At 32.5% G+C, this 24,292-nt stretch overlaps 1 protein-coding gene across 3 annotated transcripts in view; it reads right to left on the bottom strand.

Moving 5' to 3' along the window:
- FSTL5 (follistatin like 5) overlaps positions 1-24,292 on the bottom strand; it is a 630,648-nt gene that overhangs the window by 80,426 nt on the left and 525,930 nt on the right. For 2 of the 3 annotated variants that reach the window (XM_060147085.1, XM_060147084.1), the window contains exons 10-11: positions 12,405-12,431; positions 3,588-3,706 (exon numbers count right to left, since the gene is read on the bottom strand). In XM_060147085.1, the coding sequence (XP_060003068.1) occupies positions 3,588-3,706; positions 12,405-12,431 (146 nt within the window). The remainder of the gene's footprint in view (positions 1-3,587; positions 3,707-12,404; positions 12,432-24,292) is intronic. The other variant, XM_060147086.1, reaches the window with a different exon arrangement.

Below are 24,292 nucleotides of genomic sequence, written 5' to 3' on the forward strand. Positions count from 1 at the left end.
TGAATAAAATAATAAAAAAAAGAACTAGTCTGGATGTCATTGTGAAAGTATTGTGGAGGTGATTAACATTTAAAATTAGTTGGCTTTATAGAGACACAGATGTAGAGAACAAACGTATGGATACTTAGCGGGGAAGGGGGGTAGTGGGATGAAATGGGAAATTATGACTGATATATATACACAATTATGTATAAAATAGATAACCAATGAGAACCTACTCTATAGCACAGGGAACTCTACTTAATGCACTGTGGTGATCTAAATGGTAAGGAAATCTCAAAAAGAGGAGATATATGTATATGTACAACTGATTCACTTTGCTGTACAGCAGAAACTAACACAGCATTGTAAAGCAACTATACGTCAATAAAAATTAATTAAAAAGTAAATTAAATTGGTTAGCTTTAAGTAAGACAGATCACCCCCCGTAATGTGAGTGGGACTCATGCAATCAGTTGCAGACCTTCAGATTTAAGAGTGAGGTTTCCCACGGAAGAAGGAATCCCACCTTAAGGCTTCCACACAGAAATCTGTTTGAGTTTCCAGTCTGCCTATAGATGTCAGACTCAAGACCCCAGTGTTGACTTGTATCAGCACTCTGCTGGCCTAATCTGTGGATTTTGGATTCCAGACTGAACATCAACTCGTATCTGAATTTCCTACTGCCTGGCCTGCCCTACAGATTTCACACACGTGCGTGCCACTCCAGCTCCGGAGCCAACTCCTTAAAATAAGGAGATGGAGGCAGACAGTGATGGAGAGATGTAGACCCAGATCCAGATCTGGACATGGATATAGATCCTATTGGTTATATATATAACATGGATATAACATGGATACATAATCCTATTGGTTCTGTTTCTCTGGAGAAAAATGTTCTCTTGACATAATACTCAACAATTTTCTCATGAAATTATTTTATAATTAGAAATGAAATCTAGTAGAATGTGGCACCAAATAGCTTACACACTCTGAAATGCACATCTTCTTGAGTTTAAACAGAAATAAAATAGCTTCATATAAGAAACACATTTAATTCAACATTTATTCTCAAAGCATACTGCCATCAATTTTTCTTTTTCTACTGCTGTATACTTGTGTATCGTGAAAGTGTCTGGGTATACATATTCCAATTATTTAAGCTTATCTCAGATTAAGGAATAACAAAATAACAAAGCAATACGAAATAAAAGTTTATCTACTCTACCCTTTATTTCATATATATGGGCTATAATAACTGCATGAGAAATATGTCTCTCTTTTTTGGTATAAACAAATGCCTGTATTCTGCATTTTACAATATAATCAGGATGTAGTTTTAGCCAATTATCCATTCTCTATATTATTCTTAGTGCTTTAACAAATATATTGGTCAGCTAAAATGTATTTGTATTTTAATTTCAACATCCAACCAGTAGAAATGTCATAAATTTAAACACACACAATCTGATAGTTTCTCTCGTCTTAAAAATACAAATCTAACTTTTCTTATACTTTTTGCTTAGTTTTCCATTAGCATATAGAAAGTCTTGTAAATTTTTGTTTTATATAAGAATGCTAACTTTCTATCCTTATATTTCTTTCTATTTTGCAGTATGAATTTCTAGCATAATCCCATGTGTAAGACGGCTGTAAGATTTCCACAGGCGGTGATTTGAAAAATCTGATGCAGTCAATTAGTTCTTAATACCTAATAATCCCTGCCTTGTCATTGCTGTGGATAAGGGTTCTCAGGTTGAAGGAAATGAGTTAAGGCTGTCATCACCGATGTTTGGTTTCTATCTCCTCTTCAATTTTAATTTTTTATAGAAAAGTATACATAATTTATATATGTATGTATATAATTTCTCACTATATATATATGCATGTGTATATATGTGTGTATGTGTATATATATATATATATATATATATAGAGAGAGAGAGAGAGAGAGAGAGAGAGAGAAAGAGAGAGAGAGAGAGATCTACTTGTTTTAGGAGGCAGTCTAAGTAATCAAAGGTTTTAAACAGAGACATTCAGGTAAGTAAACTTCACATCCCTATATTCCAGACATGTCACAAACTATCACATCAATTTTTCCTTGCTTTTTCAGCTTTAGATTCCAAATAGTTAGCTACAACACTGCCAATCCCGTAGGAATCAGAAACACTCTTTTGTTAAATGATTTTGCTTTGATTTAAATAACTATTTTGATGCCACATTTGCAATATCTGTGTGTTAGTCCAAATTTCTCATCCATAATGTTTTTATAAAAATATACACATGCCATAAAGTTGAATGACTTGCTTTATCAGAAGCAAATATTTATATTTTTATATGTGTTTCTTTACATACACACACACCTTATTCAAAATGGATTTAGTCAGTATTGATATCTGATTATAAAACAAAACAAAACTGCACGTACAATTTAAAGTGTTTTCATACTTGTTAAACTTATAGTTTAACAAAAATGGTAATGATTCTATTCAGTAATTTAGCCTTTAAGTGAAATATTTTTAAATTAAAAATAGTTTCTTTTGTTTTAAACACTCATAAACATATTGAGTTAAATCATTTCCTTTATTTAAAATAGGAGGTCATTAGATTGCTTTGTCCTACAGAGTGTCTGAGAGATGCTGGCCTATCTTATCTCATTCTCATATGTTTTTCCTTCTTCTCATTCTAGGACATGGCTTTAATTTATAAATTGTTGTCTCCATAATTCAGTATGTGGCAACACTGGCTACTGGTAGGCTCAAAATAGGAGTTGAAAGTAAAGGATCTAAACCAGGGCATTAATATCTATTTTGCTCATATCTTGTCGCCATGCCAACCTTAAAATGAGTATCAAGACAGGGTTGCATTCTGAGGTCTACCAATAAAATATCTTACCTTATTTTGGGTGTCTGGTGCATGCCCGTACTTGTGTGGGAACACAAAGGCAACATGGGTATCTTTAGTATTACATATTTTGGTGTACACATATTTATGTGGAGATATACATAGCCATAGCAATATAAAATTAATTATTATTTCTTATTATCCTGCACAGAAGTACAGTCCCTAGTATGTATAGGCAATATGCATTTTGTCATATATTCTTCTGTTTTCTGAAAGCTGACCAAAATTTTACAGAAAATAAATATTTCTGTTAAAGGTAAGTACATGTAAATAAATAAAGGTACATGAAAAAAATAAGATGAAGAATAAATGGGCATCAACATTTATAAAGCATCTAATATACCTCAGCTTCCCATCAGATTATTTATAGGCTATTTTCTTTCATTATGTTAAAGTAACCATTGCCTGCCAAAATGGGAGACATTCTAAATTAAGGAACAGGTGAAGTTTTTATGCTGTGTTCAGTTTTGATATTTCACCTCTAATGCCTTTATTTTAATTACAAACAGGTCATTACAAATACACGATATATTATCTTCCTCTTTAAGTATAAAACCTGCATAGAGTAACAGACAATATCATAGTTTTAACACTGTCCTACCCACATGTCTCATATACGTGTAGATTTCATTGTATTTCCAAAATACAATTCTACTTAACAAAATTACTATATAAAACTGTAAAGGAATTTTTTAAATACTTGCCTGAAATCCAAGGAGCTTTTCACTAGGCTTAATGTGCCTCTGAAATTCACATTCTATGGGTTGTATCACTTTGATTCCATCTTCATAAAACACATAGAACATGTTCCCAATTCCCAGACCTTAGGAGTAAAAACACATTCAAAAGTTCAAAATAAAATTACCAGAAACATTTACAACCCAAACTCAGTGCCCCTCACATTGCTGGTGAGAGATCAGTTTGTGAAGTCCTATAATGCTACTAAAGCAGACCGTGTGAGACCTTTACCATACGCCCAAGCAGCTCTGCAATATTATGCACACAGTCTACTTCATCTCTCTGATCTGCAAGTCAGTGATTTCTTATAATAATTCAACAAACGTTTCACATATTTAAAAATAATTACAAATGGAGATAAACTCTTTGATACATAGATTATGTCTGCTACCATCCCTACTTAATTTAGGTGCTGATTAAGACATAAAAGTGCTTTTTGAAGAATCATATTTATCCTATTTCTATTAGGATAGTTCCTAAGGGAAATAAAATGGCATTCTTTGCAGGAATTTAGCTTATATAGAGACTTTTAGAAACAAAAAGACCAAGTTCCCCAGATTTTGGAGAATATGTATTTTCCTAAAATAATGTTTGTAAATATAATCCTACTAGAGGTCTTACATATCAGTTTTCATATTGACGAAGTTTGGGGTCTATTTCTCCAGTTTAAAATTTGAATTAATTTAAGGTCTTGCAAAAATCTCATTTAAATCATACTTTTAATTACTTTTCACAGGGCGGGTTTGGGTGTGTGAGATCTCAGAAATTCATCTCACTTATATTATACACCCACACCTCATGGGTACGGGGTGCTACAGATTAGACATCTGGAATGCCGTGGAGTTAACGGTGGTCTGCACCTGGGGACTTGTCACGTATGATTGCACACCTGTTCTCTTTGTTTCCTCTGCTTCTGCTTTGTCCCAACATGTCCAGACTAAGAGCATGTAGTTCTCCCTTTCCTGATCCTCAACTGAGTACCTCATCCAGGTGTACTGCTTTGCACAATCATATTTATTCAGTATAACTATACCGCACATAATTCAGTGAGAACCAATAGATAAACAATTATACTGAAATCTTGATAGTTTGAAGAGCAAATCATTGTTCTTTAAAATGCTTAACTTTTAAAAACATCTACTTTTAATTTTTACTTCACTTGAGGACACCTGCAAGGCCCATGAAGTCAAGCCTGAGGATTACAATAAAAGTTTATTGATTTGTAAAAAAAAAAATTTGTTTATTCAACTTAAGCCACATTTATTTTTGTTAAATATGTTCCTAGTTAATTTTAAAAGTCACCATCTATTCTTATGATTCAGAGGAAAATGCACTCGATCATAATTATCACTTTATTGGTGTTTATACAGAGTGAAATTATTTCTCATAATGCATATATATTTTAAATGATCCAGATTATTTTGACACATCTTATTACTGGTTTTTTGTTTTTCCCCCCGTGGACTTATTATTGTTTTATAAATATTTTACAGTCCTCATATTTTAATACATGCAATCTTTATCAGTTAATTGTGCATTTTAATTCCAGAGTGCACAATGTTACAATGAGATATTCCAGAACAGTAGCAGAAGTAGCAAGAACTAAATTCAAGTTATGTTGTCATAAAATAAAATTTAAGAGTTGTCAGCTACAATTTATAATTATAGCTTTGAATACAGAGGGATCAATTCCATACCAAAAGGATAAAACTTACAAAAACTGCTTAGGCAAAACACTGATTTGTATTAGCAAGCTTCTGTGTAAACACTGTCAGAAGGTTGATGTGCGCTATGTATCAGTGACTAGCAAATTAACAATACTGGTAGTTGAAACTTGGATCTGATTTCCAGTTGTGTCAGTTACATACAAAGCTCATAACATTTTTTAATGAACATCACTATATTCTCCTTCAGGTACTGCACAATTCTGCTCCACAGTCAAGAGTCTGAATGTGTCTGAACTTGACGACTACTCTAAGTCCAGACAGTTTGCAAAGTTTCTTGAAGTATTCCCTGCCCTTATTCCTATGGATATTTTTATTGTGTTATTTTACTATATTCTGTGCACAGTACGGTCAGCGGGATTCCACAGATGAAATTTCTTGAGCTGTATCTTCCTCTAAAACTCGCTTAATCCATCCAAATCACTTTCAAAACTGAAAGTCCATTTTCTTGCTTTTTAAAGTATGAGTTACATACACATCAGCATTTTTACAGAGTATAAGCTACTTTCCCAGTTACAAGTTATTGAAAAATACAGATAAAGTTATGCAAGGTTTAGTTTGCTTTTGCATTTTATTGTTTTTGGTGGGAATATAACTCCCTAGTGTTTATGAAATAGCAATGCCAACAATGTACCATGTATAAATATATGTTAAAATAATAAGATAAACTGAACACCTATGTATCAATCACTCCGCTATGAAATAAAACTTTATCTTCAGAGCCATCTGTGTATTCCTCTCTTCCCTACCTACACGAGGGATATTTTGCATTTATTTTCTTGCTAGACATATTTTGTTCATCAATTACTACTTAGGTTTTAGCAGCAGAATTTATAATCTGAATATATGATGCAGATATATATCCTTTTAAATTTGCTGCTATATTATAATTTATTTTGAATATACTAGGCACAGAATGATATGAATTACCTGATGCTTGAGATGTGGTAATTGAAAACACATGCTGATTTTCACTTTGAGGCATTTGTTAGCTTAATCTGTATAGGAAGCAATAACATATCTGTGTATGTTCATTATAACTATTAAGTTTCCATGCCCTAACCTTTTTTTATTTTGGTGTGGGAGAATATAACAAAGAGAGATAAACTTAATTTTCTGAATTCAGGCAGCTCAGAGGTAAATCACGACTACAGAAGTCACTGTTGTATCGGGGGAAGGTTATTTCCCATGTAATATCTGTGCTGTACTTTCTCCTTCTCAAATTGGGAGAAATAATTAGATTTATGCAGCTGTTGTAAGAAGTAACTGAGATGGACAAAGGAAAACATGTAGCAGAGTGACCTGAACTCTTACTATGAGTTCAAGAAATGGTAACTGTCCCTCTTTTTTATGACTGACATTATGTCTTCTTTGAAACATCAGTGGGAAAAAAATGGTGAAATGGCATCTAACCAAAATGTGATTACTGTCCTCCTGTTTTCCTCAAATCTACTCTGTGAGATATACTACTAGTACATTTCAGTTTTCTATGAGATTGAATTCTACGAATGCGTGAGCCTGCTAAAAGAGCAACCTGATTTTCTAGTAGAGCCGTTCTCAAAGTTGATCCTTTCAGAGGGTCTGCAAAGTCAAAACTATGTTCATAATAATGCTAAGATGTCATTTGCATTTTTCTCTCTCATTCTCACAAATTAGATGCTTCCAAATGTGGAGTGTAGTTCTCAACAGGCTACTTGACATATGATGTTATGAGTGATATCACAACAGTTCAATGCAGGAGCAAATATAGGAATCCAGCATCTTTTATTCAGCCAGATATTTTAAAAATTTGCAAAATGTACAACAGTGAGTCTCCTCATTTAATATAACTTTACAAATAATGTGGTATTTATGCCTACATGTAATGGGTTATTTAAAACAAATAAATACATATTTTAATTTTCTCTGTCTTAATTTCTTATATGGTAAATACAAGTGGATAGAAATAACCCACATAAACAAAAGCTCTTGGAGTTGTCAATAATTTTGAGTCCCCAAAAGTCTGACAACCATGTAGGTCTCAATTACCATTCTCTCCTCACTGATGCTTTCTATTGCAGTTTATTACAAAAGCTCCTGACTTCAGTAAAAGCTTTACCACTCTAGTCACGGTCAAGATTAGGACTATGTGCTGTTTTGTCTTTTTTCATCCCCTGTGAAGACAGACACAGGTACTTTGTCTTTTCCAGGTCGACTGTTGATCTAACAAAGTATAGTAGCACAAAAAAGTGACCCATAATTTGTTTTTTCTTTGTGAGCTCTTCTTCTCCTTTGTTTTTCTTTCTATACAGAGAGGACATGGCAAGAATTACTTGCAGTCTCATGAGAGAGAAGTTATTTCCCAGAGGGTTTTTCAACCAATACTGCACCTTTAAATACATGAGATGGACTGAGAAAAAACTGTACGTAATTCACATTCCTGTCTCAATCCTTTGAGGATTTCTACTCAAGAACAATAGTGTATCATGATAATATAGTTACATTATGTATTATAAATTAAATATATATTCCATCGTTTATATCAAGAATAACATTTGGTTAATGTGTGATTATTGGATGAATATTTAAGTCAATAACAAAAATATTTTGTCCTGATGTCTGCCTTCCTCTAACTTAAACCGCCATTACTTTAGCATTTAAATTATGATCAATGGCAAATTATAATCCTACAAAACACTGATTTGGTAACCAATCTAAGATAATTCAATGTTTGGTGTTAAAGACCTTTATTAGTTGATGTTATATCATTCTTTTCCCTTTCAAGTGATCCTAAACTTACTCGTATTTTTAATATAGAAGAAGTATATTTTTTTTTTTAGCTAAAGAAAAATATAGGCAAAAATAGATGGTCTATATTGCATCTCTCACCTTGAATAACTCAGCAGGGAGGGATTTTTGTTTCATGAATGTTCCCATTTTTGTACCTCTGTCTTTGGAGTTAAAATCCTTTTCACACACATAGCAATACCAAACCATCACACCTCCATGAGATTTCTACGTTATGTTCAACTAAAATTAGACGGACTTCCTCTGTCATTCCTCTAGCAGATATTCTGGGAGTGATTGTGTTAAGCTCTTTATTAGCCACTATTAATCCAGGAAAGTGGGTACTGTATGAACATTATGTATCGGTCAGAGTGATATTATCTAAAACCAGTCCTTTTAAGTCAGAATTCAATTTCCTGAACTTCCAAAGATATGCTGAAAAACTTGAATGCAAATTTACGTGATTCATTTCACATTTAATGATTAACATAGCAAAGGTTATAACATAATAGAGTATTTGTTTGCTATGTAGTTTATATTAGGTGAAATCATATGTATAATTATATATGTACACATGTATATCTGTGTATACATATATGCATACGTGTGTGTATACACATATATCTGAAAATGGTTATCTCTTGTCAGATTCATTTTTGATTTGAAAACAGGCTTATGAGATAATTTGAAGCGCTAAAATGTTGACATTTGTTTTCATCTGAGAAGGTAGTGAACTTGCAAATGAAAATATTGACAGCTTTCATCACTTCGGCGATGGCATCGCAGCCAGCCATTAGAGGGCGTGGTCTCTGCCTCACCCAATTATATGACTCACTAAGTGTCATGAATTTAGAAGCCTTACCCTCTGAAAACTCTTTTTCATTTTAACTATTTCACCAATATTATTGTGAGACAGTAATCTGGTCCTGAGAACCTTAGCAATTTTTTTTCTCTAAAAATAATTATACAGGAGGCTCAAATAGCTCATTAAGCAGGCATGCATCCTCCTATACTTCCAATGCTTCCCTGCAGCATATAATGGTCTGGACAACAAAATGTGAAAAATCTCAGGCTAAAGGAGTTAAGAGCTGACCTGCTTCCTATTATTCCTTTTCCCCCACTTTGGTGATATTATAGTTCACAAAGCTAATCAGATGATGTAACATGTAAACTTTTCTGCAAGATTTCACTGTAATGTCTACTTGTACCTGGTGTTGGTTGGTGTTAATTAGCCCAGCTAATATAGAAATTTATTTGAACCATTTCTATACCATATTTATGTGTGAATAGATTCATAAATATTTATAAAGAATAGAAGAGACAATTTATATAAATATGGAAAATATCAATAGACATATTTTTGCTTTCAAATCATTAGATGTCACATCAAGCCAGTATTTCCCAAAGTAGCTTCAGTTAAATACTGATTCTATAGATATTCATCAAAATAATTTCATGTTATAATAAATTTAGAAAATTCTGTGTCATATAATGAACCACCCGACATCTCTCCTGAAAGTAGTATATTTAGAAGTTCAGCTTAATCCTGCAGTGAATAAAATGTTTTAAGTTCCTTTAATTCATTAGACCTTATAACATATACCCAAACTGTTGTCTACTAAATACTAGGAAATACTTTATTAGATTATATTTGATAACAACATCATAAAAAATATTGTAGAAGAGACCCAATCCTACTGAATCTTTTAATGTGTATTTTGAAATCATATAGGTAGTAAAATTAGTTGACAATAAGCCTTTAATTTACTAGATTGAAAACATCTTTAGAGTAGATACTAGTTCTTATCTTTATATTTCCAGTGCTTTCAAAGTGTTCTACATACAGTAGGCGCTTTAAAATATTTGTCAGTAAATGAGTGAGATACTTCTCTTTGAAAACATTGTATTTTTACACTCCTGCTAACTTGAATCACGGCTAGAAAAGAACTGAAAGGTGAACTCAGAAACAGAGGACACTATTTCATGCTTAAATATCCATGTGATTAATAACATAATATACACGAAATTCAGTAAAGTTGATTTAGCTCACAAAGTCCTGGATAAGCCAGATTCTGATGTATACATTTAAAAATAATTTTTCAGTTAAACAAAAATTTATAGATCTTACACTTGCATGTAAGTCATATGACATTATGAGAGGTATTATCATTTTAAACTCTCTTTCCATTATTATTCATCTAAAAATGCTTGAAGTTCTTAAATGGGTTCTCCTTGAGATAAGTTTCTCTTGGCCATGGTAAGAACACAAGCATACAAATAGAAAGCACTGCTAGAGTGGAAATAAAAATGGACCACAGAAAAATGTTGTTCATATTAGTTATTATCCTATCTTTTAAAAACAGAGGTAGAAAATGGCTTTGGGATCTTTATTATTTTAATTATTTTTTATGAAATAACTGTATACACAGTTGGGGTTCAGTGATTCCTCAAGCTTGTCTATTATCTCTGGCCACCATTATTATTACATGCAATCGTTTCTAATTGTAATGCCTTGCCGATAACTGTGGCATTATAAATAGTAATTTACAGATTCCTATGAATCTGAATCAAGTATATTATTATCTCAAATGTATTATTTTAAATATTTTTATTTCAAAAAACAAAATGCTCTGATGATAACTCTACATGAAATAAAATATTTTAAAACTTTCCCCCAAAACATTTCTTGTATAAGTTTTAAAATTACCTGCAAAATGTACTAAATAGCTATGATTTCTCAAGCACATATTCTGTGTCAAACAAAGTCATGAAGAATAAGCACATCACTGATTGATGGAGAATAATTATTGAGAACATACATCTTCAAAGACTAACAGAAGAAAAATTTAAATAAATAAAAATGATTTCATATAATGAATCTCAGTGTGATTTTAATTAATCTGCAGGTCTCCTATACTTTTAAGGGTAGTCTGAAGAATATTATATTATTATTACATATCAATGAGTATTATAAACTAATAATGTTAATGACTGTTATCAAGGTCAAATTATAAGGAAGAGTTGTTTCACATATTTGAAGGAGATATACATATCACAGATTTGCAAGGTGAGTCCCAAACTGTATTTCAAGCATTGTTTTAGAAAAGTCTGGCTCAGAGAGGTAAAATGACTCATTCAAATTTTCCCAGCAATTAGCCAGCAAAACTAGATCTGTGGTACCCAGAGAAATATTTGTTTAATCTCAAGAAGGAAGAGAGTATAAAGAAATGTCTAACCCATATGTTAATCATGTCATATCTGTTTCAGTAATGATCGCATTTGTACGTTCAAATGTGAAATATCCGAAAGGAATAAAATGAGAAGGTACAGTTACACTAGAACCTCTTAAGTAAAGGAGCCTTTACAAAAGATTTGAGGAGCAAGAAATACCAAGGACAAAAAAAAAAATAAAGTGTTATGCTCATCTTTTACTAATTTTAATGGATCTAAATATTCTAAGATACTTGGACAGTATCTAGCACATTATAAGGGCTCAATAAATGTGTTCTGGTTACTGACATTGTTATTATTCTGCTTCAATAATTTTAGGAAGCTATAACTGGGGAAGAGAAAGTTTTTCTAGGATGGATCCTGAAGGCAGTTATTTTGGCCATTGCTTACCAGGAGTGTAATGATGACTTATCGATAATTTTCTCCTAAGAATTTAACTACAGCAAACACATTCCTCTTGGCCTTTGTGACTAATTAAGAAAAACAAAGACAATAATAAATGACTGTGGATGGCATTTATTGAGTGCAGACTATATTTAAGGAGTTGATAAAACAACCCTATTGAGAATTAACAACTACCCTTATTTTTGAGATGAGGAATTTGTGACATAGAAAAGCCCTAGGTTACATAATGGTGCAGACTGGATTTGAATCCATGTCCTTCAAGTTTATAAACTATTTTCTAAAATAATTTATTATAGTCCCTTCATAAGGCAATAGTTTTTATAATTCTTCTTTTTCTAATCTAAATCATGGTTTATTACATAAATTATGTTTAAGCTTGCTTTCATTTATTTGACTAATTTTAATTTTATACTCTTAAAAGCATTTCCATATATGGTAATATAACTTCCTGATTATATACCAAAAATAAATCAAGCTGATGAGGAGTTATAACTATGTTTAATGGTAGCAGTGTACAGAAGAATACTGATTTATGATCAAATAAAAATACTGAGTCAAAATAAAAATGAATAAGGCAATTACTAGAACTGATAGTCAATACATCTAAAAGTTAAGCAAAATAATCACAATAATATAAAAAATAATGGAATTTACTACCTTCTTCTCTCCATAATATGTTAGCTACTGCAGCATGTTTAAAAGAAAAAGGAGAAAAAGAAAAATGAGTAAAGAGTGATTCAATTACATAGTAATATAAATAACTATTAAAGAGGTCACAATCTCTAAGGCAGAACATGCACATAAAAATAGTGAGGATGAACTCAACAATCTATATTAATAAAACAGTAAAATGCTGGGAGTATAATAATGTTCTATTCATGTCTTGAAATAGCCAATTCTTCTTCGGAATAAAGATTTTTGTTGATAGACAAAAAAAATTTTATGTATCACTGAAAATAATGGTATATTTAAGTTAGTTTTAATAAAATATATCTTTAGAACACACATTAGTAAAGACTATTTATTTTACAGCTTAGTTAAAAGTTACTAATTGAAACAGTTATAATTTTAGAATTCTCATTAATTATAAGTAATGCTTCAACATAATATGTAATATTCCTGAGCAAGATGAGTTCTTGTAAATACAGGATTTTGAACGCAGAAATAGCCTATTTTTAAGTAGTATATGCTTTCACTTTTTAAGCCAGCATAATAAAATATATCTAAATATATCTTGTTTATTTCAATGCACAATAATGCTTCATATTAAATTATTCCTGGACAATAGGTTTATTAAATACTGTATAGGGACTAAATCAACATAGAGTTAAAATATTAAGACAGAAATAAAGAAAAATACCAATTAAAAATATTCTCAACAAAATTCCTGATTTCTTTACTAATCCAAATTTATCTAATTCTATATAATTTCTCTTTTTTTGAAGTATAGTTGATTTACAATTCTATTAGTTTCAGGTGTACTTATATACTTTCAAAGCAGAATAATACTGGCAAAAAGAAAATGTAACTAAAGGAACAGCTCATCCACATCTAATTACTTCCTGCATATGTTAACCATATTAAACATAATCACTTTTTAAAAACTAAACCCTGATCGTCAGTGTAGCAGAGCCAAGACTGGAATCTAGCACTCCTAGCTGGAGGGTGGAGGTCCAAGTCATGCAGTTTTCAGCACCTACCATAGTATAAAAAATCCTTTTTTGGTAGAGTAAGCGTTTTTTTGAGATTCTAGGCATTTCTAATTCTTTAGCAATACTTATTCAAATGTGCATTCATGGTACTTGCATCCCTTGAGCACATTTTGTGCTGCTGCTCTTGTTGCCTATGGTGTGCTTGCAATGAATATGTAAAAGGACAGATCCTAGTCACAAGGAGAGAACATGGACCTGAGAAAGGAGAGAACCATGCTAAAAATGATTATAAGCATATGTAATAAGTGCAATTAGAGAAACAAATATCAGGTTCGGTGGCAAGCGACAGGACGGGATGGTCACCTTCAAGGGGCAGAAGCTGGGCAGTGGAGGGACCACTTCATTGGGCTGCTGATGCGCAAGCAAGATGACGCCACCCAAGCTTACAAGGGGATGCTGGGCGCAGGAGGCATGAGATGTTCAAGGTATATCAATGGGACACGTTATAATGTATTCAGTGAAACTTAAGTAATTGGCTATACTTGGAGGGCAAAACTGATAGAAGATACAGCTGGAGAATTTGAACCCTGACAAGGTCAAGAAAGTCTTTTATATTACATGGTACACAGGAGATTAAATTTTCTTCTATAGGCTCATGGAAGATGGAGCCATGATTAGACTAATTTTATTTTTCCGGCTTATAAACAAAGGTAAGTAGACCTATGTTTACTCATATCTCCACCGATGGAATATGGTGTGCCAATCGTGTGCCAGGCATTGTATTCAGCGCTACCATACACAGAATAAAACAGACCCAGGCTCTGTGCTAATCGAGTTTATACACTAGTTGAGGGGGAAAAAAAAAAAAACTGGATTCAAATCATGTAATTTCAAAATTACAAATTTAATATGTTATGAAAGAAAGGAACACAGTAATGTGAATGCTTTTAATGAGTGGATTAGGCATGATCAGTGAAACTGGGGGAAACGTCCTTAATGGTGATGGTGAAGGTGAAGTCTGAAACATGAAGAAGAGGAACCCAGGCAGGGTTGTAGGAATCGGACTCCCAGACATAGGAAAAGCATGTACAAACCCTAGCGGGTATGTCAAAGCACTGCTATTTTATTATTATTCTTATTATTTCGTCCTGCCACTTGTGGGATCTTAGTTCCCTGACCAGGGATTGAACCCGGCCCCTCAGCATTGAGAGCACAGAGTCCTAACCACCGGGCCGCCAGGGAATTCGCAAACACTGCTATTTTAAAGGACTAACGACAGATATTTTTAAGAGATGCAATCATTTATGAGAAAGTACCAAAAATACATGGTTCGTAATATAATACCAGATAAAGTAAAATTCAAAGCATTATATAATGAATTTAAAATTATATAAACTAAAAACATAGTATTAAAATATGAAGCAAAATTATTAGGACTAGATACAAAATTTATAAACCAACCATCATATTCTGCTTCTTTAACTCATCACCTTTGGTATTTGAAAAATGAAGGGAAAAACCACAAAGTTCAATAATACAGTTATTATGACTAAATTAGTGTTTTCATAATGAATGTTCTGTAACAAAAACAGGAAGTGTTTTCAAGTTTTCTTGAAAGATAATCAAGAGTAGTCACAAAGTAACTGGAAAATAGAAAGTCTTTCTGTATTCTGTAAGTATATTCCAATAATCATAAATTGTTAAGACATTTTCTGACAACAATAAAGCAAATATGAAAATGTATTACAAGTATTTAAACCCACTAAATCCTTCAACAAATTAAATATTTAAAAAATAAAATATAATAATAATTCATATAAAACAACAAAAATGCAAAAATAAAATTCAATATGTGGACCCAAAGACTTTTGGCCAAAAGATAATGCATAGGCTTAATTAATTCATCGCTGAACAAAATATATGAGGGAGAGAGAGAGAGAGAGAGAGAGAGGAAAAAAGTAGAAAGAGGAGGAGATGGGGAGTCAGGAAAGAGGGAAGAAAGAAGAAATGTTTGTAGCTATGATAATTTTAAATTAATGTAGAATCTTTTGGTAATAAATTTGATAATCTATATCATAAAAATTCCAAGGAACTATAAATATCCAAACTGAATGTAAAGAAGAAATTTGAATAAAAATAACCATGGTGCTAATTAAACCACTTTCAAAAACAGTTTCTTCCCAAGATGCTCTTAGAGTCTAAGGCTTATATAAAAAGTATTTACTTTCAAGAATTATATAATTCCAGTTGTATTCAGTGTTGTTAGACTATAGATCAAGATGGAAACGTTCCCATTCAGTTTGTAAAGTCAGCAAAAGGGATGCCAATAAGTGATAATAATAGCAAAGCAAAGAGAATTACAGGATACTTTCACTAATGACAAAAATGACAAATAAAATGCAAGTGAAATTCACCAGGATATTAAAAGTTTGATCATAGACAGGAATCCTCTTGGAATGAAAAAAGGATTTGGTAGAAATTTAGTTAAGAAATCAATTCATCTGATATAATATATTAGAATATCAAATGAGAATGACAAATATAATTTAAATTTAAAAACATAATCTGATGAAATGTATCACATATTACTAAGTGTAATATACTCTTAGTAACCTGGCAAACTAAGAGTAGAGGCATATTTTATATTAATATAAATGTGTTTGTTAAATTAACTAGAAATTTATTTTGACAAACCGAACACTTTATTAAGCCCAGAAACAAATATAAATTATATAAGCACTGTAAACTTGTAAATAAAATAATCAAAATTTGAAGCTAAAATGAGTCACAAAGGTTAAATTAAAGTGACACATAAAAATCACAAGAGAATTCAGTTAGGCGACAAGACATAAGATAAATACCCCAAATTCTATATTCTTACGTAAGAATTAGAAGATACAATAGAAGATTTCATTTACAATAGCCTCAAAGTATATCAATGATTTACTAAAATATAAAAAATACAGGAAATCAAGTGTAACATTCACTAAAAATACACTAGATGGGACACTATATCCCTAGATCAAGAGAATAAATCTTATAAAGATAAAATTTATTCTGAAAATACTTAATTTAAAAATGTCATGCATTGTTATTGTCTGTTTAGAATATGTTTTATATATTTATTGTACAAAGTCAGAATGTGCATTACATTAAAAAAATACTTTGAATTCAATTACACAGGTAAAATAACCAAGTCTATTTTCCTTATATGACTTTTCATTATTTTTTTAAATTTTTACATAAATGTGTACATGAAAGGGGGAGCTTCTGACACAATATATAAATATGTGACAGATAAAAATTCATTTATCATAACCTGGCTAGTCTAATCTTAATCACTGTGCACTATTCCATCATATGGATTTCTACTTTTTAAAAATACAATTGTTCATTGTTTGTCAACTTAAACCTAGTACCTAAATCAAAGACTAGTATAAGTGATAGGGACTCAATAAATATTTTTGGTTGATCAGTCATATAGATGTATGCATGTATACGTACATGTACATGTGTGTGTGCACTGCAATGACCCTCTTTCTAGCTACTTTTTTCCATTAGCATACAGCACTACAAGACGTCTGGCTATGTTTAAAGCCATTGACACCTGTTGCCAGGTGGATTTCCAAAAGGTTGCTGTCAGCACCATCAGCTAGCTGTCCAGGAAAGTATTCATCCCACCACACTCAAGGTGGACTATTAATGTGTATGTGTGTATGAGCATGCATGTGTGTGCAGGCTTACCAAGTGTGAATAAATATTATCTCTTACATATATTAGTTTGCTTTTAAATTATATTGACTCTGCTTGCACATATATAAATAAAACTTTCCTCTATTTATATACTTAATCGCTTATCTATTGGGATGTAACTTTGATAATTTTTACACTTTTAATAGCTGCTTATAGATTAGAATAACTCTATTTTGTCACATTAATTTATTCTTCATAAAATATAAACAGCAACCTATAATAAATGCAGGCTTGATGATGCCACTCATTTGCTTAAAAACATAATGCATGTATCTGTGTTTGTGTGTGTGTGTGTGTGTGTATGTGTAAGCTCAAAATCTTTAGCATAGCACATATGGTCTTCCATGATATGCCTGTGTCATCCTAAAGTCACATTCCAAACATCAAGTTATTTTGAATCTCTTCATTGTTACACATGTATTACATTTCCATGAATAGCCTCACCAAAATTCTTCACCTAACTTGACCATAATTGTCCTTTAAGATCCAACGTAGCTTTTATCTATAGTTAGCCTGTCTAGAACCAGGAGTTGGGTTAAATGACTCTTTTTCTCTACATATGAGATCCTATGAAACATCTGTGGCCTTCCATAATGTACCATACCTACATTATCTGTCCTGAAATCTTTCATTTATAATTAGATAATGAAAACCTCAAAGTTATAGACCTCCAGTATTCAATACTTATCCACAACTTAACTGAAATGTAAATTTCTTTTTGAAGATAACATATATCTTATAATGAAAATGTCGTTCAATGGAACAGATGTGTACACATCCAGAACTTTTATTAATGCTCTTTTCATAAATTGCTTTATTTTGTAAATTAGGGACTTGAAATTATATTCAAATGATGGATGCCATATTAAGTATGCTGTCTCTATGAGAAAACACATGTGGAGGGTGAATATTACATAAGCAAAAGCAATTACATAGTTAACTACAGAGCAGCATCCTATAACACTGAACAGCTATTTTCCTTGGCTACTCATGTGTAAATTGCTTGGCCTTTCAACTAAATAAGTTTTTTGCTCATCCTTGTCTTTGTCTGAAAGTGTAAGGTTGGAACCAGTGCAAAACATTTTTTGATAAGCTACATTTATGTAAGTGTAACATTTTAGCTAGATGTCTTATTGACTGTTTCTCCATTTGAACTTAAAAAATTGACTTAACTTCAGAAGGCAAATGAAAAAGGGCAACGGCAAAAGAAAATATAGATAAAAATTTAATGTATCTGAAAAAATGTGTGGTTTGTGTCATGGTAGTTGAAATTTCTTTGAATGTACATATGGAGAAGGAAATGAGACATTAAAACATACTATTTTGGGGATGGAAACTATATAAGATATGCCAGATACACTGCCTGCCATATGCCAAATTCAAAGCCACTTTTAAGTGAAATTGTCACTCTTTTAGCACTGACTGAAGACGATTCTCCCAGGACTACAGATTCCCAACCTAGTGTCTAGAATCATCTGATTAGGCTATAGTGCCAAGCTTACATTAAAGCATACAACCTGAAACTAGAGACGACTCCATGGTTTTAAATTCTATGAAGTGATGACACAGGATAATAATATTCTTTTGGGGGTGTAATTTGAATCAAGAAATCATGTTAGAAAGCCAAGAGTACAGAGAACTGGAATTGTAAGAATGCATAGCAAAAGGCACCATGACATAGAATTAGGGCTGTGATAATTTGTGATCCTGCAGATCAGGATTCAATTAGATGTGAACAGGAGGAAGACCTATGCAACACATGGGAGAAGCAAGTCTCAGCTGTTGTCTATGTAAAGTTGGTTTCTAGGTTCTGAATGCAGATACATCTCTGACTGCTTCACATTGCCTGTTCAACATTCACATCCATTTTTAAATAACCTATACTTAACCAAAGAGAGAGAGTCTACTCCTGGTGACAAAGTGAGTCAGACTGAAACCAAGACAATGCAAGAATTATTCCCATGTCAAGAGGTAGAACTGTCATTATACACAGGTGATGTGATAATATATATAGAAAAAACTAAAGACTCCACACAAAATACTAGAACTGATAAATGAATTCAACAAGGTAGCAGGATACAAGACTAACATACAGAAATCGGTTTCATTTCTTTACACTAACAATGAAATATCAGAAAGAGAATGTAAACAAACAATCCCTTTTACAATCCCATCAAAATAAAATAAAATAATTAGGAATGAACCTCACCAAGGAGGTGAAAGACTTATATGCTGAGAACTATAAAAACAGATAAAGGGAATTGAAGATGATTTAAAGAAATGGAAAGATATCCAGTGCTCTTAGCTCTTAGAATTAATATTGTTAAAATGGCTATATTACCCAAAGCAATCTACAGATTTAATGCAATACCTATTTAAAAAAACCTATGACATATTTCACAGGACTAGAGCAAATACTCCTAAAATGTATATGGAACACTAAAAGACCCAGAATTGCCAAAGCAATCGTGAGCAAAAAGAACAAAACTGGAGGCATAACCCTCCTAGACTTCAGACAATACTACAAAGCTACAGTAATCAAAACAGCATGGTACTGGCACAAAAACATACAGATGAATGGAAGAGAATAAAGAGCCCAGAAGTAAACTTATACACCTATGGACGCTTAATCTTCGACAAAGGAGGCAAAAATCTACAATGGAGAAAAGACAGTGTCTTCAGCAAGTGGTGATGGGAAAGGTGGACAGCCAAATGTAAATCACTGAGGTTAGAACACACCTTCACACCATACATGAAAATAAACTCAAAATGGCTTCGAGATAAATATAAGACAAGACATCATAAAACTCCTAACAGAAAATATAGGCAAATCATTCCCCAACATAAATCATAACAATGTTTTCTTAGGTCCATCCCGCAAAGCAATAGAAATAAAAGCAAAAATAAACAAATGGACCTAATCAAACTTATAAGCTTTGCACAGCAAAGGAAACCACAAAACAAAAAGACAACCTATGGACTGGGAGAAAATATTTGCAAATGACGCAACCATCAAGGGCTTAATGTGCAAACTATACAAACAGCTCCTACAACTCAATAACAAAAGAACAAACAAGCCAATCAAAAAATGGACAGAAGACCTAAATAGATATGTCTTCAAAGAAGACATATAGATGGCCAATAGGCACATTGAAAGATATTCATCAACACTAAGTATTAGAGAAATGCAAATCAAAGCAACAATGAGGTACCACCTCACACCAGTCAGAATAGCTATCTTTTAAAAATCTACAAATAATAAATGCTGGAGAGGGTCTGGAGAAAAAGGAACCCTCTTACACTGTTGGTGGGTTTGTAAATTGTTGAAGCCACTATGGAAAACAGTATGGAGGTTCCTCAAAAAACTAAAAATAGAGTTGCCATATGATACAGCCATCCCACTACTGTACATATACCCAGACAAAACTATAATTTGAAAAGATACATGCATCCCTATGTTCATAACAGCACTATTTACAATAGCCAAGACATGGAAACAGTTATATATATATATAACTGAGTCACTTTGCTGTACAGAAGACATTCAACACAAGATTGTAAATCAACTATACTTCAATACTTTTTTTAAAAGAATTATTCCCATGTCAAAGAGTTAAGCTATCGCATGAAACAAATGAAAATGGTACCCATCTTTCCTTCCAATGCCAAACCAAGTAAGCATATTGTCTGCAGTGGTTATAACATGATGAGTAAGAAAGTATCTCAAACTCAGCGGCTTAAAACAACAAAAAGCATTTATGTCTTTATGGAGGTTTTTTGGCCAGAGGGGGTGCTCTGGCTTGGGCTTTCTCATGAGGCTTCTGTCATCTGCAGGCTTGACTTGGGCTGGAAGATCCACTTCCATGCAGGTTCACTTGAATGGCTGGGAATTTGGTGCCAGCTGTTGGCAGGAGGTTTCAGTTTACTTCTGGGACTCAGCCCAAGGCTGCTTAAGTGTCCCCCTATGCTGGCAGTTGGCTTTCTCCATAATAAGTGATCCAAGAGAGCAAGGCAGAGCCATAATGCCCTTCATGAACTGTCTTCAAAAGCCATACACCTTCCCCTGTACCCTACTTTATTTATGATAGAGAGAGACCTGATCTGTTTCAATGTGGGAAGAGACTACAAGGGTGAGTGAAACAGAAGAGGAGGAACATTAGGACTATGCTGGACACCACTCAGTGTTAGTGTAACAGACTGCTTACTAAGCAAACATCAAGAAAACCTAACTTCCTCTTAGCCAGATTGCCAAGACCTAAGCTTCTCTTCATATAGAAATTCTAAGCCTACTACTGTCAGGAAGCGACTCGATTTTGAGAATTCTTCACACAAATGACTGGCTGTGGTTTTTACATGATAAACAATAAACAGTGACATTATTAAACAACTGTGGGTAATTAGTTGCAGATATATAAGAGAACAACTTTGCCTTCTAATTCACTTATACACCCTGCTATTTTAGGTAGATGGCAAGCAAAGTTACTTCCTCATTTGCTTTGACTTCCTCATCTAGAAAATACACCACATGGTGAATTAGAGAATTTGAAAAATAAAATGATTATCACACATTTTAAGTAGTACATGGCACATAATGTTTTATATATATAAAGTACTTAGTTCTCCTAAGTAGAACTCAAGATCATCATACCTATAGAAATTAAATTAATAGAGAGGTAGCAAAAAAAAAAAGTTGCATAAAAGTATATTCTAACCTATTATTAGGGCTACCAGAGGATTCTCTTTATTATCATTTGAGAGAACAAAATTATTAGAAAAATAGAAGACTACTTGGATGTTAATTAGCATATGTGCAAAGAAATAATTAAAGATGGTAGACTTTAAAGCTGTAGCAATGAATATCAGTTTTTATAAAAGGGTATTATTTCTAGCAATTTTTATCCCTCTCGTATTCTGAACTCCCCACTATTTAATATGTATTCAAATATACATATTTAATATATTTATATTACATACAATGTTAACATATGGATCTAGTTATATTTAAACATGGTATAAAATAAAAGATATACATTCTCTGAAGGAAACTGGCTACATTAAAAAGTTATTTATCATTCAGGTAAGTGAAGATTTTTAGATAAATATTTTGAGAGGGAAATTACACATTATAATCCACAAATGCATTAAATATCATGATATTTAAGGCATTCTGGTTAAATATATAGTTTATAATTCAGTTACATTTGCTTATCTCTAAAGACATTACAAAACAGATATAAAACAGGGCAATGAAAGTCAGCAGACACCTTAACAACATAATCACTGAAGTAGGCCATAACCTTAGCATTGGAAATTTCGTCACAAGATTAGTCGTCACAAGATTTTAAAATATATTGGACTTTACGTTGCCTGAGAAAGTGTTCATGTAGAAGATAACATAATGTCTCATAAAACAAGCTGATTATAAGTTAACAGAGGTTAACTTCTTCTTGGAACAGATTTCTAAAGAAATTGCATGACACAGAACAGAAAATCAGGCAGTATGAAGATTTTATGAGCATTCAACGAGCTAAAAATGTTCAGTTGTTTAGAACAGTGCCTGGCATGTGCACACACACACAAACACAGTAGTGTATGTATACACACAACACATATGTTTATATACATAAATGCACATGTACTTTTTTGAAAATGAATATGTATTTTTGCTAAACATACATATAAACATAACTTCAAAGATAAGAACTTTATATTATGACTCAAAAACGAAGCAACTTGCAGCAGTAATATGGCTTATATATCTTGTCTTGTCTTGCAGAGAAACAGTATAACATTTGAGTGTACACAGCGTGGAGGAACAGATATTTACATGCCCCTTCAGACATTCTTTCTCAAATATGAAAAGGCTTATTAGCAGGCCAATGGCAAGTTCCATAGTAAATTCAATTTGCTTTTTAAAATTGGTTCAAGTGTTTACATTGTGTTGATTAAAGTGAATTCCATATTGCTTCTGATTTGCTTTTACACAATAGCTCCAGGCTCGGCACTGTTAAACAATAATGTGAAACCTGACATTCTCAATCTGTTAAATCCCCATCCTATAGCAATAAGGTCACGTATTGTTGGATTAAAAGGATGGCTAACCCTAGAACTGAAATTTTCTTCTCCAAAGTACCTTAAATATGTCTTTGTTCTCATACAATTTTATGATAGAGAACCCAGATATGTGTTATATAGTAAGAATTTTGAGGGAAAAATGTTAATTGGAGAATTACAAACTAATAATGACATTCATAAAGGAATTTCAGCTTAGTCATGGAAGAACTTGTGATCTTAAATTACAAAATATCCTGATGGTCCCAAGATGCGTTAGCTGTACACAGCACATCCAACTTGTTCATTCAGCCATTTGTTGAATAGGATTAGGCCAATTCAATGTTAGCCTGATGTCTCTCTTACTATTTTTTCTGGGATAATTTTTCTTCTATCTGACATAATTCTGAAAGTAGTATTTACTCAAAAGACGTTAGTCTCTTTGTTTTGCTCACATTAGTGGAGAGCAAATGGCAGGTCCTGCTTAAAATGACATCATAAGCTGTTAGGTTCTCAACTTTTCAGGGCATTGTCACTTACTACTCTGTTTTCCTAAAATTCTTGATGTATCCTAGTTATTAGGATTTTTTAAAACATTTTTTTGATGTGGACCATTTTTTAAAGTCTTTATTGCATTTGTTACAATACTGCTTCTGTTTTATGTTTGGTTTTTTGGCTGCGAGGCCTGTGGGATCTTAGCTCCCCAACCAGGGATCAAACCCTCACCACCTGCACTGGAAGATGAAGTCTTAACCACTGGACCACCAGGGAGGTCCCTAGTTATTATAATTTACCTACATGTTTTAAAACCATATTATTTAGATGAATGAAGTCAGACTCATGGTGTTTTAATTTGCAAATGATATGACCGATTAGGGATTAATATACAACATATAAAAATAGTTCATACAACTCAACATCAAAACAAACAAACAAAAAACAAAAAGCAACCACATTAAAAAATGGGCAGAAGAATTGAATAGATAATTTTCCAAAGAAGACATGCAGGTGGCCAACAGGCACATGAAAAGATGCTCAACGTCTCTAGTCATTAGGGAAATGCAAATCAAAACCACAATGAGATATTAA

This window comes from Lagenorhynchus albirostris, chromosome 4 (assembly GCF_949774975.1).
Source record: "Lagenorhynchus albirostris chromosome 4, mLagAlb1.1, whole genome shotgun sequence".
In the NCBI taxonomy this organism is placed as follows: Eukaryota; Metazoa; Chordata; class Mammalia; order Artiodactyla; family Delphinidae; genus Lagenorhynchus; species Lagenorhynchus albirostris.